Source organism: Falco naumanni, chromosome 4, assembly GCF_017639655.2.
Source record: "Falco naumanni isolate bFalNau1 chromosome 4, bFalNau1.pat, whole genome shotgun sequence".
Taxonomy (NCBI): Eukaryota; Metazoa; Chordata; class Aves; order Falconiformes; family Falconidae; genus Falco; species Falco naumanni.
Window position 1 is genome coordinate 95,136,573 of NC_054057.1, and position 23,414 is coordinate 95,159,986.

At 40.8% G+C, this 23,414-nt stretch overlaps 1 protein-coding gene across 1 annotated transcript in view; it reads right to left on the reverse strand.

Annotated features, from left to right (window-relative positions):
* Window positions 1–540: 540 nt before the first annotated feature.
* The window catches only part of TAFA1 (TAFA chemokine like family member 1), a 231,635-nt gene continuing 208,761 nt past the window's right edge, over window positions 541–23,414 (reverse strand). Inside the window, exons 4-5 of the mRNA XM_040593672.1 lie at window positions 6,306–6,430; window positions 541–1,411 (exon numbers count right to left, since the gene is read on the reverse strand). Of these exons, the coding sequence (XP_040449606.1) occupies window positions 1,394–1,411; window positions 6,306–6,430 (143 nt within the window). The 3' untranslated portion in view covers window positions 541–1,393. The remainder of the gene's footprint in view (window positions 1,412–6,305; window positions 6,431–23,414) is intronic.

Consider the following 23,414-nt stretch of genomic DNA (forward strand, 5'->3'; position numbering starts at 1 on the left):
ATGCATCCTTGCTGAAGAGCATCTCATCTCAGCTGAATTCACCTTAGTAAGAAACAGGTTAAAATTAAACTGAAAGCAACTGTTCCTGAAACAAAAGCAGGGCTCAGACACAGTCTGCTTACCACAAACTGGTGTACGTTTGCTGGGCCATGGAATTGCCCATGTGTATGCTTGTAGCTGGTGGCAAATGCTCCCTGGGAGAGTTAGCCTGGCCTGTGACAAGGGAAACTTAAATTTAGGTTGTTCTCCCACATGTGCTGTGGGATAAGAGCACACAGCCAGGCAGCCCCTTGCGTGCGGGTGTGCCTGAGCACTCGAGATGTCCACAGGGGAATTCACTTAAGCTGAAATGCTCGTTCACCAATTGCAAATGGGCTCATAAAAACCCAAACCATATGTAAAATCCCTCTCGCATGTTAGTCTGGAAAGAAATAGCTTTGTCGTTGTTTCAAAGAATTAGTGAGCCAACGATGCAAAGCTTTGGAGTTGGTTACTGGGTTTTTACTGTAGTCTCTACGAGCTATACAAAGTCTGAAGACATTGTACGTACAGTACATCTTTAATAAGAAGGGAGCTCACAGTCTACCAAACTCTGCCAAATAAACTTTTAATACATACTGTACTTCACTCAGTAGTTGTCCATCTCTTCTTCATAGAATATCTAACAGCTCTAAAAATATTTTCTTGGAAGAGGATAGAATTATCATTGTTATATATCAATCAAGTATGGTTAATGAAGCAAAGCCAGCATGCTAGTATTGCACAAGGGGAAAAGCCTCCAGAACACAAAGTGGAACAACAAATGCCCTCGAAATTCTGCCGAAGGGAACAGGAAGCTCTGGATGCCACATCAGTAGGATTCGTGTAGCTCTTAGGCATCCTTGTACCGCAGCAGGTTTGCTTTGCCTCTTCACTGCCACATTTCTCTCAGAAACAGGTAGGGATCTTCCAGACCATTACAAAAAAAGAAAAAAAAAATAAAAAATTACAGCAGCTGCAGCAAAGTGTGGTACTATTCAATTTCTTGAAGACTGAGGCTTTTATTTCAAAATATCATATATTAATATATATATATTTCTATATATATACTTTAACTGGTATAAAGTAAATTGTAGATCCAAACTTATACTGTTGTTTGTATTTCGCAATCTTGGAAACTTTACCAAAGGAACCATTTTCTTCATTTTTATTTTCAGCTGTCAAAAATCAGGGGCATTGTTTCCACTGAATGCTTTCTTTTACACAGTAAAGCCACTGTTGTTATCTGGTAAACAGTCAAAGTGCAAATAAGAAATCCATTTGGCTTGTAAATGCTGAGATGGTTTTAAACTTTCAAGACTTTGTCCTCACAAATCAGCAGGGCTTTCACTGTCTCCGTGCAGGCGGCGCTCTGTTAGGTCCTCGGGTGGATCTGCCATAAGAAAGTGCGAAAGAGTCAGTTATACAAAATATGTTCTGACAGGAAAGAAAGACCCAGGCTTTGCGGCGCTTTGCCTTGCTCAGGATATCGCTGAGTTTAAACCGCAGTATTTTGGGAGGGTTCTTTTCTCTTGGGACTGCACAGATTGACAGATATGCAAGAGGCAGGTGCTGAGCGACCTCCTGCCTGTGCCTTGGGAGATCCTGGATGTGCATCGCTCACCCGGGCCGGCAGCGCAGGAGATGCCAGGACAACCTTGGGTGTGGGGCCATGCTCGCCCCAGCCCCCCACCCTCCCCTTCTCAGAGCGATGCTGGTAGCTTCTGCTGGACAAGGACAGGCAGATGGATCCATCTGACAGGTTCATTTGGATCCCCATCAACCCACGTACCCAAAGGGGGCAGGATAGGAGTGACCAGCTATATACCAGACTGGCAAGTCTGACTGACTTCATCTACTCACCTCGGGTGAGATAACACGGCCTGCAACAGACCGTAAACACCATTGCTCTTTATGACTAACACCACAATTGATCTGAGTGAGCGCGCTAATGGCTTGAAGAGGAAACACCACCGCCCAGAGGTTTGTTTTTTTTTAGGATGCTGGAATAAGAATGACTGACCAGAAGCAAAAATAGCTCTCTCGAGGAGAGGCTTTTGTTTCTTCCCCACACTGATACACACAGATGAATGGCACAAGGGGTCCAACCCTTTGCTAGATGACTAGGTCAGCAATGAAACTCAAATTGACTTGAATACGGGCAGGTTCAGGCATTAAATCAGTGCTACAAATTATTAACTAAGCACTAGGTGATGTGATGAAATGCAGCAGTAGGTCTTATAGCAGGAGGTATTTGCTATGTTGTGCTCTACTGCTTTGAACTGACCTCTTAATTACAGAGACTGTTATTATAAAAATAGAGGGGTTTCTTCACTGCTCTAAAGAAAAACTTAATCTGGAAATCATCTGACATATTAACCCAGTTGGACAGTTTAAAAAAAGGAAATAAAACTCTGGGTTCATTTACCATTTCCTTCCTTCCCCCAGTTCCCATTTTCTGCTCTCCTGGTTTTCCACTGACAAGTGACCCTGCTGGGTTTTCTCTCTCGGGGATGAATATCACCCTTTCTCATTTGTACACTGCCTCAATACTTTCTGTGGTTGGTGTAGGAGCAGGGAATGGCAAGCGACTGAGGGGCCGTGGACACCTCAGATGTCATTTGCTGCAGCTTGAGATGAGCAGTGGCTGGTAAGAACTGTGATGCTCGGGTCCCACGGGGTGCCGTGAGATGGCCTGTGTGTGTCTGGTGGCAGAAGGTACGGTAAGCCAAGTGTTACTCGGCAAACTGGGGGGTGGGTGGCCCTGATGGAGGGTGCAGGCTGTGAAGCTGGAGAGGTGCTTCAGGCTGAGCTGCTCTGCCAGCCCCCGATGGCTCAATGCTTTAATTTCCATTATTTATTTATATATACATATAAAAATATATATACATATATTATATATATATATAATATTTAATTTCTCCACACTGCAGTAGAAAAACAGCTTGTTGAAATATTTAGAGGGCTAGTACATGAATGCCAGGTGTTGTTCGCGTGGAGTACACACAAAGGGCATTTTGCAGTGCAGCATGCACAGGAGCCCAGGCTGAGAGCCTCGGGGAAGAGCACTGTGCAGAAAGTCCTGTGTGGACACCAATCCAATGTCCAGAACTTGTGAGTGACTCACTTGCTCAGATGGGAAGTGGCAAAATTTGGGATGCATGAAGAACCATGTTTCCATGTTTTTTAGAAGCTCTGGTTCTTACAGGCATTTATGTGCCCTTGTGGGCATCGTCTCCCAGCATCCAGACGGAGACTGTGCTCTTGCATGTTCCCAGGTGCTGGCTGCTCTGCTGAAGTGTAGTGATGTGATCTCCAGCCAGGTCCTAGTACAGCTCCAAGAGCCCCAAATTTTTAAGGAAAGCATTGAAGCTTATGTTCTTAACAAAAAAGAAGGAGTGAATAGGGATCAAAAAAGCATTGAAACTGCTCCAAAACTGAATTACAACCTGATTTTTTCCCAGTGTTTGTCACCTGCTCTGACCATCAGTAGAAAAGAAATTGATTTACAGAGGCCATGAGCTTTATATCTTTGGCATTAACAACTTAATTAGAGAGCTACGCTAAAGGACTAAACACAGGAATCAATGCATGAAAGGGAAGGAATGGAGGATGTGCTGGCAAAGCCTTCACAGGGTCTGTTGTCCACCTTCTTCTGACATTAATCAGTATTAATCATATCTGAGAACCAAAGATGAAGTAATACACTACACTGTAAAATTACGTATATTGTGTATATACATGTATTCATATACATACACACATACACACATGCGTATATGTGATTTAGTGCGGCTCTTGAAGAATATACTAATAGGTATTTTAATCCTGCAAGTCAAATGCAAATGTTTTCCTTGTCAGGCAGCAGCCGCCTAATGTAAATGTTTCTAGTGTAAGGAAAAGCCTTCATTAAAACCGTTTACAATGTACAGCCTATGGTAACTTGCTCTAGCTTTTTGGCTGATCACCACAGATATATCTGGGATGTTGACTGATTTGTCTTGTTTCTTCTTCTTTCTTAACTTCCTTAACTACACAGATTAGACACACATGGCCCAATCTTGCAGCCTGGACTGGGGTCAGTACAGATTATAGGGTAATCTCTTTCCCTGATGCCATCTGAAATGACAAAACAAAGAGAAAAATGCCTGTTTCAGGATCTGATTGCTTCCATTATTTTATATTTATGTTGCTAGACTTGATGCAGCAGTACAGATTCAAGCAAAGTTTCAGGGATTATAGAGTAGAATTTTCCTTAAAAAATGCAAGAGGCAGTTGCTAAGCACATCATGTCATGTTGCCTTTGTCAATTGCATTCTGTAATGATATTTTAAAGCAACAAAGCAAAAGTCTACTGGAAGCAGCACCATAAGGTACTCCCCTCACAAGCTAATTAAAATAACTCCTGTGGGTAAATGAAGAAATATTTTTTCAGTTATGAGCACTCACTCTGTAAGTATTTAATTTAAATGAAATACAATAATGCATACTGAATAGATTGGACCACACATCTGCATATTAATGAAGCTGCTAAATTTCTAGCAATCACTTCTAGATGCAGGCTATCGCCTAAAAGTAGTTTATGTGATGAGGGTTGGGGGAGTTAAGAGCAGGACAATTTCACAGAAAAAAAACAAATGCAATTCCTAAATTATATAATTTGCAGACAGACTGCAGAAGTACTGAGTTATTGTAATTTAACAAAAGTATAACATATTTCCCCGTGTTCCTTATTACTTCTTTAATATCACTTTCTTCCATTTTAATTTCCCAATTCAATGAGGAAAACATTGCCTCCCTGAAAAGGACATGTAGTAAGTTTGTTTTTTTGTTTAATTGCACTGCAAGGCACATACATTAGGGCACCATCTTCCAGTGGTGTTTCAGTGTGGATAGATCAGTTGTGAGCATAGAGTGGTTTGCAGCAACAAAAGTACTGCAGGAAGAAATTGAGTCAAGGAATCACAGTTCCCTCCATGCTTTCTGTTTTGCTTTGTGAGATGATGAAGAGCTGATACGCATCCTGCTTTCAGGGGCCACTTACTGCCTTCTGCAAGGAAAACTTCCTAAATTATAGTGCTGCGATGTGGTGGAGAGATTAGCCATGCCAGAAGGTACCGTTCAAGAAACTAGGGTTGCAAAACAGATCACTCATCCTGGGGTAAATCATATGGAGGGAAAGAAAAGACTTGAGAGGGCATGGGGATCAGCTGGGGTAAAATCTCCTCCTTCAACAAAAGGCCTAGAAGACATGAAAAATGACTAGAGGTAGGATCGTAGCAAAAGGAAGAAGTCAGGGAATTCTGGCTTTAAGCTTCACATTCCTGTGAATTAGTAGCTGGGTATGAGTATGTAGAATTTCTTAATGAACAGGGAAAAATGTCTTGAAAAATCGCTGCATTTTTTTTCATTTAGCAGGTTTCAAAAGTTATTTTCCACTTCACTGAAAAACAAAAGTTATTAATTTATAAAAAAAATATCTCGAGTTGACAACTATGTCATTTTTCTCAGAAAAAAAAATTATCATGGTATGAAAATAATCAAAATTGTTGAATACAGGTATAGGTGGCAGTTTTAAGCAGATGTTGTGAAACACTTGCACAATGCAAAAATAAAAGCTAGACTCTGTTTTTGAAAAACACTTTTTCCCCCCCCCAAAGCGAATCTCATAATGAGAGTTTAGCCAGCTCATTCACACTTTCTCTATTTGCAGCCGCATCTCCACCTTTTCCTAGCCGTGCATGGTGAAAGCTGTCATCACTTGTTGGCCTGGGTTACCTGAATCTTCAGTATCTCAAGAGTATGTTACTAATGGGTGCACAGGGCTAGAGCTGCTCTGAAGTAAGACCTGAAATGCAGATAGTGAGTTGAGTCCTCAGCACCATTTCATGCTACAAAGCACATCTACAGCTGTTAATACAGATGTGGCCTGGAACAGCCCAGGAACGGATTTGGGATCCAGCAGTTCCCTTCGATCTAGTATTCTTCCCTTTAGCCTCCAGAAACAAGCTCAGTGATGTGCACTAGGGTTTTTTTCTGAGGTGACCACGTCTATAAGAAAGTGACCTGGCGATCCAGCAGCTCCAAGCCTGGACCCAGGTGACCAGCCTGAATCCATCTGAATTTTCACAAAATTATAGCCAGAGGCTTTGGATGGCTGGGGAGGTATGCAGTGAGCTATAAGACTTTTACAGCAGACATGATGATGGAAAAGCTATGGGCAAGCAATCATTAGCGACCCCCGTTCCTATTAGGACCTCCTGGGTATAGGCAGAAAGACAACTTACTCTGGTGGTCTTGATTTTATTGCCAGTCGCACACATCCATCCAGAATTATCAGGCAATGTCTTACATTCCTCTCCTTCTAGGCAGGGCTCCATCTCACACCACCATTTCCCGATCACTATTGAAGCTAAAAGAGGAAAGACAACGTTCACAACTATGTTATAATGAAAAATCTAATTAAATAATATCTCAGGGGTCTAACACTGCATTTAAGAGGCAGAGTGTCCCTGCTTCAGTTGAAATTCAGTTGCAAGGAGATCACATTTAATTACTTGTTTTGCATCCTATATTCTCCAAGACAGTGCATTGCTTGCCGTAGCTTCTTTATACACGGGATTTAGTCTGCTGTCACGCTGTGACTGTGGGGAACGCTGCGGTGGCAGCAGCCCTGGCTTAGACCGAAGGCCCCCCCACCCTAACAGCCCGTCTGTCCCAGTGGCCCATCTGATCTTTACGGACATATATAAGACCAAGGCAAGCTGAAAGAGATTTTCCTCAGAATATTCTCCAGGTCTTCAGGACTTGTGGCTCAGGGTGCTCCAGAATAAACACTGTCTGTTTTGCTTTCCATGCCTACAGCTGGCTTTTTCTTCCACAAATCTTTGCAGAATTTTTTGAGCCCATTGTAGACTTTTAGCTTTGACAGTATCCCATGGCAGGGAGCATCACGACTAGAAATAGAAGGTAACGTTGTGCTGAACAGCAGCAGAAGTTCAGTTTGTTGAAACATGATTATGAATTTTATGGAAACCACATTATCTCTAACAGTAACTTTAAGTTTCCAAATATTTAATGTCGTAAATAATGACAGTGTTTGGATCTTGTTGTTTGAATTTAATTGGCACATATGTTTACAACCTTGAGTGTACCTTAATGAAGTTTCTTGCCTGGGAATTGGTATCTGTCTATAACCTTAACTGTATCTTAATGACATTTTTTGTCTGGGGATTTTGATAAACTTTAGCTAACCTTGCAAACTGTGACTAGCTGGTGCATGAGTGGCTCTGTCTGTAGTTTGTTTTCCTTGGCAAGAATTAATTTCATGGTTGCACTCATGAAGCCTCACTCTCAAAGCTTCATGCACGCTCACTCAGAGATGCTTAACCCATTCATATCACCCCACACAGCTACTTCGAGCCTATAATAGACCTTTGGAGCAGCAGACTACCTTAGATCTGGAAAATGCCCTGTTGTGCATGCATTGATTTAAGGATATTTCAGAGTTTATAATTAAAGTATTGATGTATTTTCTATCTAGTTGTAATCTGTTTATGCTCACAAAATCCTAAGGAAACACCCAAAGACCCATCTGCAGCTGCTATTAACGCCCATCCCCTCACTTCACAGCTATGTAGATGAAGCTAGAAGTCCCTTTTTCTCTCATCTCTAACATATGACAAACCACTCAGAAATAAACACACTGAACCCGCATACTAGATAATCCTAGACTAAAAAGTATGCATCACTATTCCATTCATCATGCAAGAGGAGGCTCTGTGTGGCACAGAGAGCAGGAGGCTGGAGAAGGGAGACTCAACAAAGGACAAAGGAGGGACTCTGGCATTTTCAGTAACACGTGAACTGTATTCTTGCTTTTGGGTGAGGAGAGGCGGGTGCTAGGGGACTATGGTTTCAAAGTTACCTGTCATCAGCATTATCTACACAGTTATACCCATCACACTATCTTACCAGAGCTGCTGTTGTCCCGCCTAAGCACCTGACTATTGCTCCAAACCTAATTTACTAGAAATGGTTCCCCTTTTGATCTAGCCCTGAAAGGAAAACCATGTTTTCATAGGACTGTTCCAATTTTGCATTTTGTTTGCCAGTGTGGTATAGCAAAAACAAACCACTGCCAAGACGGTCAGTCCTCAGCCACTTTGAAGTCTTCTGGCAGCCTCACGTAATTACCTCTTCTCCTTAGTGCTCCCCTGACTTTCTGATCCAGCTTCCTCTGCTGCAGACTAACAAACAACGTGCAGAGACGCAAGCATGCAGGTATGTCATACTATAAATGTGTATTTCCAAATGGGAAACGTAGTTACACACAATTACTCCCAAATTAAGCCAAATACTATATTCTTTAGGTAAGAATGTAAGAGAGAGAAATAATTTATATTGTTTAAATGAACACAGAAGTATGTCATGTGCCCAGCAAGGAAGCTGTCTTTCACATAAAGCTGGTAGTAAACTCGGGGAAATAAAAATTCTTAATTACAGAGTGGGAAATCCTGGAAAGAAGGTCAAGTATACGTACATTAAATGTCACTATTATTTCCTTTAAAGTGCAATTAAACTTCCTTTGGAAAGGTGAGGTCTTTGCTCCTCAGATAAGCTGAACAAACCAGCCCCTGCCACTTGTTGAGGCGCACGGTTGATCTGCATGGCATACGGTGAGCCATGCTGGAGTGCAGCCAAGTATAGCCCAGTTTAGTGCAAAATAACCCAGAATGAGAAGCAATATTTCTGAGTCAGCTAATTAACGGTAATGGGGAAGGTACTGCAACTCAGGAGTCCAAGCCAGTACCTCTAGGACAGGCCTTACCTTGGTATGGGATTGTGCCAGCAGACTTGCTGAATAACTCTCCCGACTGGGACATGGTTTTCACCTGCTGAGTTTACTTGAAACACAGGGAAAAATACCTTGGGTTTGAAAGCTCCTTTGGTCTGGAAGAAGAGTAAGCTGGAGCAAGTAAGCTAGGCTTAGGATAGAGTAGAGCAGAATAGAATAGTTCAGTTGGAACGGCCATACAATGATCATGTAGCTCTGTGTTGCCTTTCCTATTTCTCCTCACAGTTTATACCTCATTTTCATAATGTAATATATAATTTCTCCATATGTACAACACACAAAAGCCTTTACACCTGTTCTTGCAAGGCAATTTAATGATGCTATTCACACATAATTTTCAGAAGGCTATCATTAATGCTGTTAACGGTGGAGAAAAGAGATACCTCTCTTTACTATGCATGAAAAGGCACGAGGGCTGAATCTGTGCTCTAATAATAGATTGGGCAGGGAGCAAACCGAAAAAGCATATCCTGCTAAATACTGGCCTTCACAGCAATCATCACAGCAGCGCATCCTCAGAATATGTGAGAAGAATCTTCTGATATGGAATCAAAAGCGATGATCATAATTATTTACTAGTAGCAGTGCTGTAGCATGAAATAACCATGGAGAAGGATCCTGTGGTGCTAGGTACAAAACCACAAACCTGAATGCCCTGGCCTAGGGAGTTCACAATGTAAACCGGCGATACGAGATGAATACAGACTGAGAGGCAGCATGGAGAAGCAATGCTGCTCATAGCAATTAAAATGATCTAACTACTTCTTGATGCTGTTAAATACAGCCCAAGTGTTTGGATTTTGACCTTGAAAAATACTGAAATGCAAAATCAGTGCTGAACATTAATGCCAATTGATTCATGTAACAGCGTGCAGGTTTTAGTGTGCTTATGTATATATACACACATCTCTGTATACAGCGATATCTATCTGTCTCTTAATCTGTGATCACAGTGCAGTTACAACCACAAGGCAACCCACCCAAGGGACCACCAGTGAGTACCCTCACCTGTCCCTACACAGCACAGATGTGCTGGAGACAAGGCTCCTCTTATAATTGGGGAAACTAAGGCCTTTTACAGATTAAACGCTCCTATTTGTCTCTAATATGTAAGTAGGCAAAGTTCTTTGTAAATCTGAAGCACTACAAAACTCACTGTGGTCTAGTCCTCAGCACCATGCTGTGCCAGGGGCATCCAGAGCCCAATGAAAATTATTTCCTTTGAGTCTTGTGTTTATAGGTTTTCTTTTCTATTAAGAGCCTTTTTAATCTTTAAGACCAGTTGTCCTTCCTGGGCACTGCTGATCCTTTGAGGTCTACTTAATCTCAAAGTTTTACACCTCCAGCTCTGTTCAAAGAGGCAGGAAAAAGCTTTAAAATGAATCAGTGTTTGCTGTGTTTGAGATGAGGTGCACCTGTATGGGGGTGGGGGAAGCTTCTCTACACTTAGGTTATGTTGCTCTGAGATGTGCTGAAGCAGTTGTGTGTGTGAGAGAGAACTGTTAAAGAGAAGATGCTTTCCCTCGGGGCTGTTTGCATTCGAGATGCCCCAGATCCTGGTGAACCTGAGCTTCTTGGTGAACCGAACTGCTAATTCTGGGTGAGAATTACAGACTCCCATTAGTCACCAGGTATCATGGGCTGCGAGTGCTCACATCATGCTAAATTAGATGCCTGTAACGTTTTGGAGTGGTTTTCATTGTGGTCTTCTCGCTGTCTGGGGAATACTTGAAGCATGGAGTTTCTTCATGCAAGGCTGATTTGACTGAGACAGATAATCCTCAGCCATGGGGAAAGAAAAAAGGATATGATATAAAAGTCTTGACTGCACCAGCTTTGTGTTTTGTTTTGGGTGTTTTGTTCCTCAGCTCCTGCTAGTGTAAATAGGAGTTTGCTTATATCTGAGTTCTTTTCAAGAAAATGCCTCTTTTATAAGAATATTAAATTCTAAGCATATAACTAATGGAGCTGGGGAGAAAAGCAACTTTCTTCAGAAAATTCTTGATATTTTTTTCCAGTCCAATTCACAGTGTATTTTTTTATATCTTTGTTGGAAAAGCTATAGACATTTTTTGATCAAAATATTTAACTTTTGATGTATTTTGCCTGCATGGATTAACAGACAAAAAAGCATTTGGTTGAAATGGCATTTGCTGATCGTGTGTACCAAACAGAGACATAAACTACAGATAAGAGATCTGGGGATCAGATTGAATATAGGGAAAGAGCAAGAAAATAGCTTATATATGCTAGTGTTTACACAATTCTATTGCAATTTAAAATGCATTTGTTCCCAAACCTAATGCCCAAAGCCTTAGGTGGCTGTAGGGAACTTCCAGCTTAGACTGAATTCACTGGGCTTCAGCCTGCCAAGTTCATAAGAGCCTTTGTAGGTCACATAAGGGTAGTGACCGCTTTTTGACTTGTCCTTGTGCATCATCTGGAGCACAACGGTTTGATGTATGAAGAGAGCTGGCTGTGGATGTTTTCCCCTTGAATGTCAATAACAAATTATTCTATTATGGGACAGTAAAAATGCACCGAATACCCTCACATATCTACACCTAAACTGAGATCAAATCAACATGGAAACACTAACCATTCTATCATCTTCCTCTTGAATGAAGCAGGAGTTGGAAAAAAATTGATCCAATTTTGATCCAATCCATTGGATTCAAACCTCTTGTTGGAACTCTCAAACTTGTTGTGTCTCACATTTCTCAGTCTTCAGGTTCTTGCATTGAACTGAAATCCCTCAGCTGATCAAAGCGGTGATGAAGGGCCCTGTTACAGGGGATGAACAGGGCACAGGCCGGGGGTGGTCTGGGGGAAAATGTGCACACACTGCCCAGAGGCTCGCACGCGCTTGCTAGTGCCATGTTTGCTACTCCAGTGCATATATAAAATGCAAAGACTTTTTTTGCAGATAGAGCTATCCTTTAACTTTTCTGCATTTGTGTTTAGGAAATTGCTTTAGCATATTGTCCCATTGTTAAATATAATGTCTTTATGGCAATAAGCATAAAGACATTATATTTTAAAACGGAACAATATGACAATACTCACAGAGTAATATATAACGTTAATTCATGTTTATGGAAGACCCTGAAATATGAAAACAGAGCAAAGTATCATCATGCATTTTTCAACAGTTTAGAGGGAACATGCTATGTATTAAAACGTTCCAAGATTGCTTCTGCATTTGCCATTATAAAGCCACAGCAGCTATCTCTTTTTGCCTGTGATAAAGTGCACACATTTTGTTTATATAGAAATAAAATACAAAGGAATAGAGATATTAGATTGTGCTTCCTCCTGATCATAGGTATCATGTTACTCCAAGGAATAAGAAACAGAGTTTGTTTTCAAAACTAGTATGACACTCATTGCAGGATGGGAAAGTTTTTACTGTAAGTATAAAGCATTCCATTTTAATCTAGTTTCCACCAGAGAAGATTGATATAAATAAAATTTAAATAGAGAACACATTTCACAGATGCCATCAGTGAAAAAAAGACTTTGTCAGCTTAATGAAAAGATATCAATTTTCTCCACTTTATTCAATAAATTGTGAGTCATTTTCTAAATGGATTAAATTAAAGGAAAGTTCAAACTCCCCGTGAGAGACTCTTGCACTTATGGAGTCTTTTGGCAATGGCCATAGCACAGCAGTAGGTAAAATCCTCCAGGTCATTTTTTTTTCGATACAAACCCCACACCTCACCCTGATATAAACTAGAATAGGGGAATCTGTAACCCTGTGCTCACCTATTCCTTGTAAAACAAAGTCTTAGCAAATTGAATGAGACATGTAGTTTCTCTTGCTTTATTGGGATGTCATGGGGTGCAGAATGAATTACGGGGGTGGGAATACACTTTCTAGGAGGATGGGAAAACTGGAGTGAAAGAAAGTGTCATATGGAGGGTTCTGTATTTCATAAACAGCCCGAGATACCATTTACTCTGGGAGTTGTAAAGCAGTAATGCGATAAGTTAAAGAATACAAATGCGAAACAAAAGATTTCAGGTTGAATAATGCTATCTAGGAGAAATACAGGATGTTTCCTACAGGGAATCCATCGAACTACCTGCTTTAATTCCATCTTAATTTTTGAAGCATCAGTCTAATGCTCATGCAGTGTAATACTTTGCAGATTTTGATAACAGACCTCTCATAACTCTGGGAAAACTGACATTCCTTCAGTTTAACATACAAGCACAGTGCAATCAGTCTGGCAAGTGATGTTTCATATCTCCTAATTGCCTCGGATCCAGTCTTGCTGAGTTAATTTAATATTTTTTAATTGTAGTAAACATTAAAAAGAGATCATCATATTAAATTATTTTCTTTATGACTTTCTGATCTTTGCAATGTTCTCCAGGTTTCTGAATGATGTTTTATTAATTCACTGGTAGAAAGTATAGAAAGAATTGAAGGTTTTCATATTTTTTTCCACCCAGAATTCTTGATTTTTCAGCAGCCAGAGTAGGGTATTTTTAAGAATGTAATATGTGTCTGAGCAACCCTGTGGGCTGCACTAAAATATACCCACAAAATATGAAAGGGCAGATTAGACTCCAAGAATCCATGAACAATTTCCATTTAAGATCTGCATAAATCAGCAAAAAGGGTGCTAATTCGACAGCACGAGAAAACTCACTAGTGAAAAACCACTTACATTGCCATTTTCTAACAGTTGGCGTACTGTTAGGTAAATTGGAAAAAATGACATAAGAATGTTGTATACTTCCCTCGTAACAGTATGACTAATAGAGATGGCGATGGCTAATGGCCTGAGAATCCAAAACTGCCAGAGCTTGTTTAATCCCATCTCTGCTTCTGACTTTCTCTATTACTACAGGTAAATAATCTTCTTGCTATAGCAATTTTCCATTTGTAATTTTATTTACTTAAAAGGATGAGTTGTTTTTGCCTTGTTCCCTTGTACATTCCCCTCTGTCTTTACTGACCCGTTGAGCTCCAACACTGCACTGCAGCAGTGTGGGGCTGACTAGTTTGCTGCATTTGTACAGCTAGGAGGATGGTATCTTGGACTGAGCCTGGGTTTCCTAGGTACTACCATAATAAATAGTAACATTAAAATTATATGAAGTCTGTGTGCTGCCAGATTTTTAAGCACATGCATGACTTTCAGACGGATAGAGATGGTCTGTTAGAGGGCAGGTTTCACACAAAACAGCTTGCACCTTGCAAAGGTGTTTTTTTGGCTGCAGTGCTGTTCAGTCCAGGAGGGTCAGACATTGCAGCTTTGTGATTCTTCCATGTCTCTCCCTTTGCACGTTTGGAGACAAATGTTGCTTGGATGCATGGCTGAGCGGCATCTGAAACTAAAGCAGAACCCTGATTTCTCATGGGCGGCACCTTCACGGTGGGTGAACGTGCACCTTCATTTCCATGAGTGCATTAAAAATGACACTGCTCAAGTCCTCTGAGTACCTATAAAGTGTGTACAGCTGTTCAGAGGTAAAATCCTCTGTTCTGTTAGCTAGGTACACAGATAAAACCATCCAGATTTTAAGGAGAACTGTAGAAGTTGCATAATTATCTCCCGAATGGGGTGGATCTCAGGGATCTCAGCAGCACTGAGCCCAGGCCAGTGGAAAGCAATCAGAATGTCTTTTGGGCCCCATGGTTCACCTTGTGAGATCTTTTCAAAGTCTCAGGTTTTAAAGTAAGAAAAAAATGAAGACACCAGAAGCTGCCAAGCTTGGAGGCCAGTGGGTTGTAGCACTCCTTCCCAGAGATGTCAGCAATTCCCAGGTCAGTCAAACCGTGCTTGGCAGCTGGCTCTCAACCCCTGTTCTCATTTGCTAATACTGTACTCAAAAGGCATAGCTGGCTTTTTTAATTATTCCACATTCCATTGAGCTCAGACATGACCAATGCTAGACTTTTTTTCTTTGACAGTTATGGATCATAGTTGCTATTATAAGTGAACCTTCACTGTGTTCTCTATCTAGAAGTTTGATTTCTACAACGAAAGGCAGAGCAAGCCTTGACAAAACAGGTTTTTTGCAGATATCTGTGGCAGAAAGAAAGGATGTGAGATGATAAAGTAAACCATGTATGATAAACTTGTCTCCCCAAGAGTGCGTAGTGTATTCTATGACATTCCAGAGTGCTAGGACAGAGCCTTATGTTTTTTCTTGGAAATTCTTGAATTCATGTGCAGCAACACACACCTAAGGCAGGCATCAATCTACCCACCTTTGTTTATAGTTTTCTGCATGTGAGTTTATTGGTGTTTGACATAACCTCGCTGCAAAGGCAGTGGGTCATTTGAGAGCAACCTGCTGACACTAATGAGTGCTAATGAGACTAATGAAAACATGAAATGCTTACATTCAGGGAGCTGAAATGAATGCAGGTGACTGAGGATCCCCTCCCAGCCTGTACAGGGAAAATCGATCTTTTGTAGGTTAGGGAGACTCATTGCTGCTATTTATTACTGAAGTTTGGAGCTGAATCCATCCCTCACTGCAGAACAAAGCTGAGAGCAGGCTGATAAAATATTTGTGCAGTGTAGCAATGTATTTACACCCTATTTGAACTGCTTCTAGATAGCCTAGTGAAAGCTTAATCTTACTGTTATATATTTAATGAAATGCTGACGAACTGCAGCATAATTATACATTTTTGGAAAGACAATAGGAAGCTGCTTATAAATATTCACACCCATGTTTCAGACCAGGGTTGAGGAATATTGTGTCGTCAAAGAAGAAAAATGTCTCTATGTAATTTTTCATTAATGAAGTAAATGAATGAGTTAAAATGTAGAGAGACAAGAGCCAGGTTGTGAGGTGAGGATTAGGGAGGTACACCGAGGTTTGAGGGTGGCCTTGCGATGCTATTCCTCTGGTGTCTGCAAGGACTCTAAGTTGTACATCTATATCTATATATATCTGTTGAGCTGCTGTGGTCCTGATGCTGCTGTGGAGGTGTTTGCTCACACAGCCAGTACTGCTGGGAAACGACAGAGTTGAACCAAAGGTATAATTGCTGTGACTTTGTCCCTTGTGACGGTGGGAGTGAGCACCCAAGAGGAGCAATTATTGCCTGGTTTTGCATTAGAAACCAATGATCTGTGTTTAGGGTCTGATCCAACAGTTACTGAAGAGACGGGGGATAAAAAATCCTCCTTAGTTTTTGCGGGTTTCAGACCAAATGTGGTGCCTGTAAAAGTTGCCATTTGCTCAAACGTGAATGCTGTGCGCGGCAGGGGGCTGCTTTAGCAAGGTGGGAAGGAAAAGCTGCAAGATGGGCTCTGAAGGGTGAAAGTCTATTATGAAATTTTGACTGATTGAGGTGCCAGAATCATAGCTTAGCAGCAAAGCACTCTATGAAAAAACACTGAAAATGAATAAATTGTGTAACTGTAATGCATTTATAAGGCATAACAAAGCATGCATAATATATTGGATAGTTATCAGTTACAAAATTAAATTCTGGTGTACTGCTTGGGTGTAAATTCTGTAGCATTCAGCTTCTGTTGTTTCTAGTCCACAGAGAAGATTCCTGTAAATAAATAAATAAGCAACATTCTTCCGTGGAATCTACAGAAATTAATACAATTATGTGTTATTAGTCAATGAAAACCACCTTTTTTTTAGCTTTGTGTATGTTTTCCCAGGGGATTTTTTTTTTTTTGAGGTTCTCTTTGTTTATTTGTTTTAAATACAAGCCATTATGTTGTCACTGTTTTTCTCTGTGAAAAATGCTAACTTCTCCGTGATTTAAAGACCTAAGGCTGAATCTCTAAGCTTAGAAAATGGTGACATATGTGCCTGCAGTTCCAGGTGTGTCTGTAACAGTGAGGGCTGTCAGGTGGTACCTGCTGCTGAAGGAAGCGTGTGAGGGCAGGAAATGTGGCCAAAGAACTGAAAGCACAATGATCAGGGATTGGTGTGATCAGTAAAATGGTGACGTTTCTCCTAAAATCTGGATATCAAGGAATTTTTGGAAAAAGAGACTTCTAAGAGGTGTGAAGTACATGAAGCCATCTGCTATTCTTCCCTTAAAAAGGGTGAAGAAAAGATAATAATCAGAGATGGAAAATTCCTGAATCAAAACACTCCATAATTTTGAGCTTGTTCTAAGAATCTAATGTCCTAAAAGGGTCTGAGTATCACCACTGGTCTCAGAGGTTCTCACTGGGTCGAATGGAGTTGGCAGTTCAGTGATAAAATGAGGTGTGTGATTAAATACAGATTTCAGCCATCACTTTAGTGACTTAGGTTTGCAATTTTATAGGAGAACCCTTGCTTTGAGGTACCATCTTTTCAGATAGGCTGGCCCAACCGTGTGAGGATGGGGTTGGGTGCGAACAGCTGTTTGCTGGCATTGCATGGTGGCAGGAGGTGGCTCTGGAGGGACTTTCTTGTTCTCCCCAGTCCCACCAGTGCAAGCACCTGCTGGTGTGGTGGTCATACTTATGTCCAAAACACCCAGCATCACATGTCTTTGTCCTGTCTTGGGGCAATAAAGCTGCCTATCTGGTCTGTGGGTGGTGATTAAAACGCTTTTGAAGTAGTTGAAATTCGTATCGGTGCTTGACCTAACGTCTCATAATGCATTCTTGGTACGTTCTCTTTTGCTCAAAATGTTCTGCCTGCTGTGTCCTGCAGCCTAATAAAATATGTACAAATCTATTATCCGATGGACACATATGCAGAAGAACAACAGCCTTCATTAGTTGCCTGTTGGCATGTGGCTGGTGGATTTTCAGAGTAAAGTGACGTGGGTCAAAGCCCTGATGAGCGTAACCCATGGACGGCCTGTGGTGCTCAGGGAAAGGATGGGAGCAGCCCTTTGCTATTGTCTGCACCCACCAGCTATTTTCAGGGAGTATCAACTACAGAAATATGTTTATGGCAGACAGTTTTACAGCTGGTGAGGGATATTTAAACCCCTACCAACCAACAAACTCACATTGCAAAGTAGGGTCAGGTGCCCTGTGCTCTCAGTGTAGGGATGATTCAATTTGAAATGATAAACTAAGGGAGGATTTCTTGTCCTAATGATGGTACTATGAACTTGCACGTGGTGTGCCACTTTATGCACGCTGGTGCCAAAAGGCAGAGCTTGCAAATTTCTTTAGGAGGTGGCTTAGTTAACTTGCAATTATCTCTGCTGTGGAAAGACACTATGGTCCAAATTCTCTTCTGTGAATTGGGGATTTCTGTGGTATAAATAATACACCTATAGAGCACTTACTAAATTTCCTCAGTCCGGCTCTCAAAACTTATCTCAGAAGGGCACAGTTTAAAATCTGTGTGGAGGAAACTGTTTTCAAAGGTTAAATGAGCCAACTGTCACTCCACAAGGTAATTACTGATTTATTAAAAGTGTTGTATTCATTCAAATCTCTTTGTTCTGTGATGTAAGACAAGTCTAATTTTGTTTTACAGATTAAAGGAACATTTGTTTTTTGTAAACAAATCCCTAGCTACTATTACAAATTACATCATGCATAATCTTGACATGATAGATTTGGAGGTATTTCAGTGCAACAATGCCAGTGCAATCAGAACAACAACTGCAAAACTAAACAAAAATTGATGAATTAAGCACACGATACTTTGTATCTCATATCATAGCTTAATTACTACTTCAATATGCATGGAATAAGAGAAGTAACTCAATTATAAAAGCTTATCAGCAAGACTTAAAACCAGTGAAATTCATGAGTGGATATTAAACTGACCTTAACTGACAAGCTTTTCTTTGAAATTATGTTTTCCTTCAGTGCTCATAATGCTTATTTACTCTGAAACGTTTTACAGAGCTGAGAATTCTGATAATGGGCACTTGAAATTTCACGGCTGTGTTGGTTTTGGCACAGCTCGCGTCTTTTGCCTCCATTCCATTTAACTCTGAGTTGTATTATTTTAAAAGGTGAAAATTCACTACCATTTACAGTGTTGTTTTTTTTTTTTTCCCTGGAAGAGTCCCTGGATTGCACTTCTAGGTAAGTCTTTGCTACGAATAATTTATATGATGACCTTACTCTGTTGTCCTTAGAGTGAATAATCCTGATTTTATACAAGGATCATTATTTCCTATGTAATGCACAAGATGTGCACTTGAAAAAATAACCAGATGGAAGGACCTGTGAGTCTTAGACTCCAGATACTCCAGGAATCTTGTGCACACTCTGGTCAGATCATTCTTAGCTACAAAGCTGTAAGCTCTATTCTCATCACTACAAATAGGAGTTTAACATTTTATTTTTCACAAACATCTGTCCTTGTTCTACTTGATCTCATTAATGCTCATACAAAATGAATGTAAATGGAGCCTGAGCATGCCCAGCGCAAGTTCTTTCACAAAGCTGAGCATGAATTAGTGTAAAATGCTTTGCAGAATATGTTCAGCTCTGCCAGTTGCAAAATGTATGCAAGCAGAAGCCCTCCAAAGATGAATAGCTAAACAAAGACACTGAGAATTGCTATAGTTACCAGCAAAGTGAACAGGAAGCTGTTCTAGATGAAATTTTCTAATACTCCTTGTTCATCTTTTTAAAGAACTTTAAAACATCACAAGGTTGAAATACCTGGGTTTTCTTTCTAAAGAGTGACCTCCACAAATACCTGCAAGTTGAAAGTAGATCAAATAGAAATGATAATTGGCTAGTGAATCCCCTGATTCTGGGTGTTATGTTGCAGTCCTCAGGCTAGTAAGTTTTCTTATTTTCTGCTTCAGCAGTGATCACCAATGGAAGAGAAGATGGATGAAGAAAAGAAGCAGATGAGTGGACAAAAGTTGGGAAAACTGTAAAGGTTGGATATATGGAACTAACCTGAACTGTTGTTCCTCATAGAGGTGAGTCCAGCCTTACAAGTGCTTTGATTTTTGTCAACCATTACGAGTTCACAGTTTGAAGCTTTACAGCAAGAGCATCTCCTGGCCTATTGTGCATGACCACAAACTGGCTTTACCAAGTTCTCAAAAAATCCACTTGTTCATCTCAAGAGGTTCCTTGAACACAAGGCAGTTAGGAAAGAAGCACATGGTGAAGGGGATCATCATCAGGCATCTCTTTCTGTTTAATCACTTTAATAATCCATCACTCAAATTCTGAAGAAGCATTTCTGTTCTGATTGGCACCTGCCATTATAATGTGCAATGTCCTTGACAGCCAGACATGACCAAGTGCGTGAAGACAGAGACTCAAAAGACGGCAACATCTACAAAGTGGGTCTTCACCTTACTGACCAACGTTGGAAAAGTAAGAACTCCCAAGCTGAAGCTTCTTCTGGAAATTCTTTTCCAGGTGGGAAAAGTTTATCCTGCTGCATTTTTTATTTAATTGTACTTTGTGCCTGTCATCTCACATAAGAAATTCCCTTGCCCTGTTCAGGTTTGTCTGCCATGGAGTTGTAGGATTGATATTCTTCCTGGTACCACTTACCGTATCTGACTTCTCGTTCAATCCATTGATCTCTGCGAGTGATTTCTCATTTCACTTGCTCCAGGTTTCTCCTCCATACCTCTCTCTCTCTGCTTGCTAATTCAGTCTCCACACGCGTGATCTCAAAGTCAGGGCTGGGAACCAATGGCTCCTCCCATATGACATTGTACATGGGTAACTGAGCAGTCACCTGTCACATTTAGTATAAATGCTCTAAGACAGAAATGTTATTTGACATTAAACATTAAGTGCTGATTTTTAGTTTTTTGCTGCTACCTAGATATGATGCTCTCACCCTGGACCTTGTGATAGCAGGCAGCAACAGCTTTATTACAGAAGGCAGTCTTCAGAGTTTGGTAATTTAATGTTCAATGAAGGTAGAATATGATAGTTTATTATGAGCGCCTTTTGCATGGGCTTCCTCAAATATTTATAAACTCATTTAAATAATTAATACAGGAGTTTTTCATAAACTGTTTATAGTCACCAAAAAAAAAAAAAAAAAAAAAGTGATTTGAAGGAAGGACCTTTCAGGTGCTAGGAGACATGGATAGACCACATAAATCAAAAATAATGGCTTGCATCTAAAGTTTACATGACCTTTTTACAAGTCATCTACAGTTGCTTTCTTGGGGTGATAAAGTGCTTGTATTGACCTGGTTAAGCTATGCACTGCACAGATTATTTTAGGAAGGAAAAATGAACAACTTTCTATTAGTTTGTGGATTGTTGAGATCAAGGTTTAACCAAAGAAACAAAATATATTATCTTAATTATGTCAACAAAAATCACTCCTCAGCCCTTCTTTTTGAGCAATTGTGGCTGCATACTATTCTCAGGAAAGCAAAACCATTTTTTCACTCGTTGGGACAAGTTTGCGTTTATCACTACAGCAGGTCATCTTTTAATCAAGCATGAGCTATATAAACCAGCCTGTGACCATCCTAATATGGTTAATAACAATAAAGTCCTTATAACAAAAGCAATTAATTCACAGGAATCCAGCCAGCTAGGGCTTCCCAGGCTGCTGGGCAGCAGTGATTTCTTCCCTCTGAAGCCAAGCTGAGCACGCTGCTCTCATAGGGCACTTGCAGGGATGTCAGATTCAGGCTACCGTGGGTCAAAGGGGAGCAGCGCTCTCTGATCCGGTTTTCTCTCATGTATCCCTTTCTAGCAGGTTGTAGGTATTTAGCTTGTGCTGAGGCAGAGAGCCTGACTTGCCGAGCTGAGCATGGAGCCCAGCATAGCAGGGCTGCACAGGCTGCAGGGCAAAACTCCCTGCTAGCGCTGGGCAGGCTCGCTCTCGTCTGCAGGAACCAGCCCGGACCTGACACTTCTGCCCTACATCCACAGAGCACGGAAAAAACCTGTTGTTTCCTCCATCCTCTAGTTAATTGATATCGCTGGCTCAAGGCATGTCTTGCAATCTGTGCGTGGGGAAGGCTTTCTTTCACCCTGGTATCATTTATTCTCTTCAAGGTTAACTTTAAACTTTCCACGAACCACATCAGTGCAAACAGGTGCATGCAGGGCTTTCCGACAGAGAAGCTGTTGCAGATCTGTGAGACCCTGCCTGAGTTCTGGGTCTCCCTTGTTCTGAGTGCTGTCTGGTTGAGATATCAACTACTTGTGCTGCTCCAGGCAGGGTGAACTCGGTGTCGTATCATGAAACCAAACTTTTCAGGCAGAAATAGCAAGTGAAAAGGAGACAGAATTTTCTTCCGCTTTCTATTTTTCTGCACCTCATCTATACAGGCACAGAAAAAACCCCCACAAACTCCACCCCATTTAGAAAGGTGATCAGAGATATTCCAAATACCAAACCAATCCATGCTTATCTTGTAATTTCTTCTGGTATCTTAAAACTCAGGGGTACTATGTTCTGCAAACACCTCCTCTCTGCGTAAAGCACTAGCAACCTCCAGCCCCAGCCCTGGAGAGAGTTTTAGCAACGAAGCCAAGATGGGTAGCAGGGAAGGAGAAGAAAGTATGCAAATTTCACTGGGCACACTATAATTACTAATTCATAGCAGAACAGATCACAGTATTTCACGCTTATCCCATGTAATTCAGTCACAGCAGTATTCATTTTAGTATTAATTTTAATAGAATAATTACCTTTTTAAAGAAGAAAGAAACTACTGTTAGAGGGTTACATGCTCAGGTGGGGAAGATATGGTGATTTATGCTAGTTTGATGAATTTTGTAATCTTCCTTTTTCCTTCCTTTGAAAAGGAATTCAGTAATTGACTAGTCACCAGACTTGCAGAGATAATCTATGCTAAATGGAGCAAAATAAGAAGAAATGGTGAAGCAAAGAAATGCAAGCACTTAATGGTAAGATTTACATATCTGCATTTGAATGTTTATGTATGTGCATGCCTGGCAGACACACATACACACAAGTGTCTAAACACCCAGTTCCCAGTTCATTCCCAATGCTGTCTGGCAGGAGAAATAGTTCCCATAGTGACACACATAGCTAAATTTATAATAGTATGTGTCCAGATTCAGCTCTGCAAAATGGCAAGGAGTTTGGGATTCCAATAACAGCCTTTTTGGGTATTAGCAAAGAGAAGGGTTTAGAATATGAGCTGTATAAATGACCTACAAAATAAGGAACAGACAGCTATATTATTATCTCAAGAGCCCAGAGAGATATGCAAACCACTTAAAAATTTTGCTCTTGGTCACTAGAAACTTTTGATAGAAATACTTCATAACCTGCAGCTGTCGTACTTCATATATTTTTTGAGAATGAGCTTAGACCTTAACCCTCTGCCACTTGCTGCCCTCACAGCCTTTCTGCCTTTTCTCCCTGACATTTTCCTTTCTTTGTGCTTTCCCCTCATTTTCCTGCCCAGGCTCATGGGAGCAGCTCCAGCGGATCTGCCTGTTGCCAGAGCTGGTGTGGCAGAGAGGAGGTAGAGCTGGACACCGGGAACTGGTGGGCAGCTTCTGCATCTGTCTCTCATCTTTAACCAAGTTCACTTGCTTTAATTTAGATACTTCAACGTGGTTCATTATATTAAAATGAATTGCTTTGAGAATTACTATTGAGATTAATTGAATTTATGGCCCCATCCAGGAGTATATGCCCTCTTGTT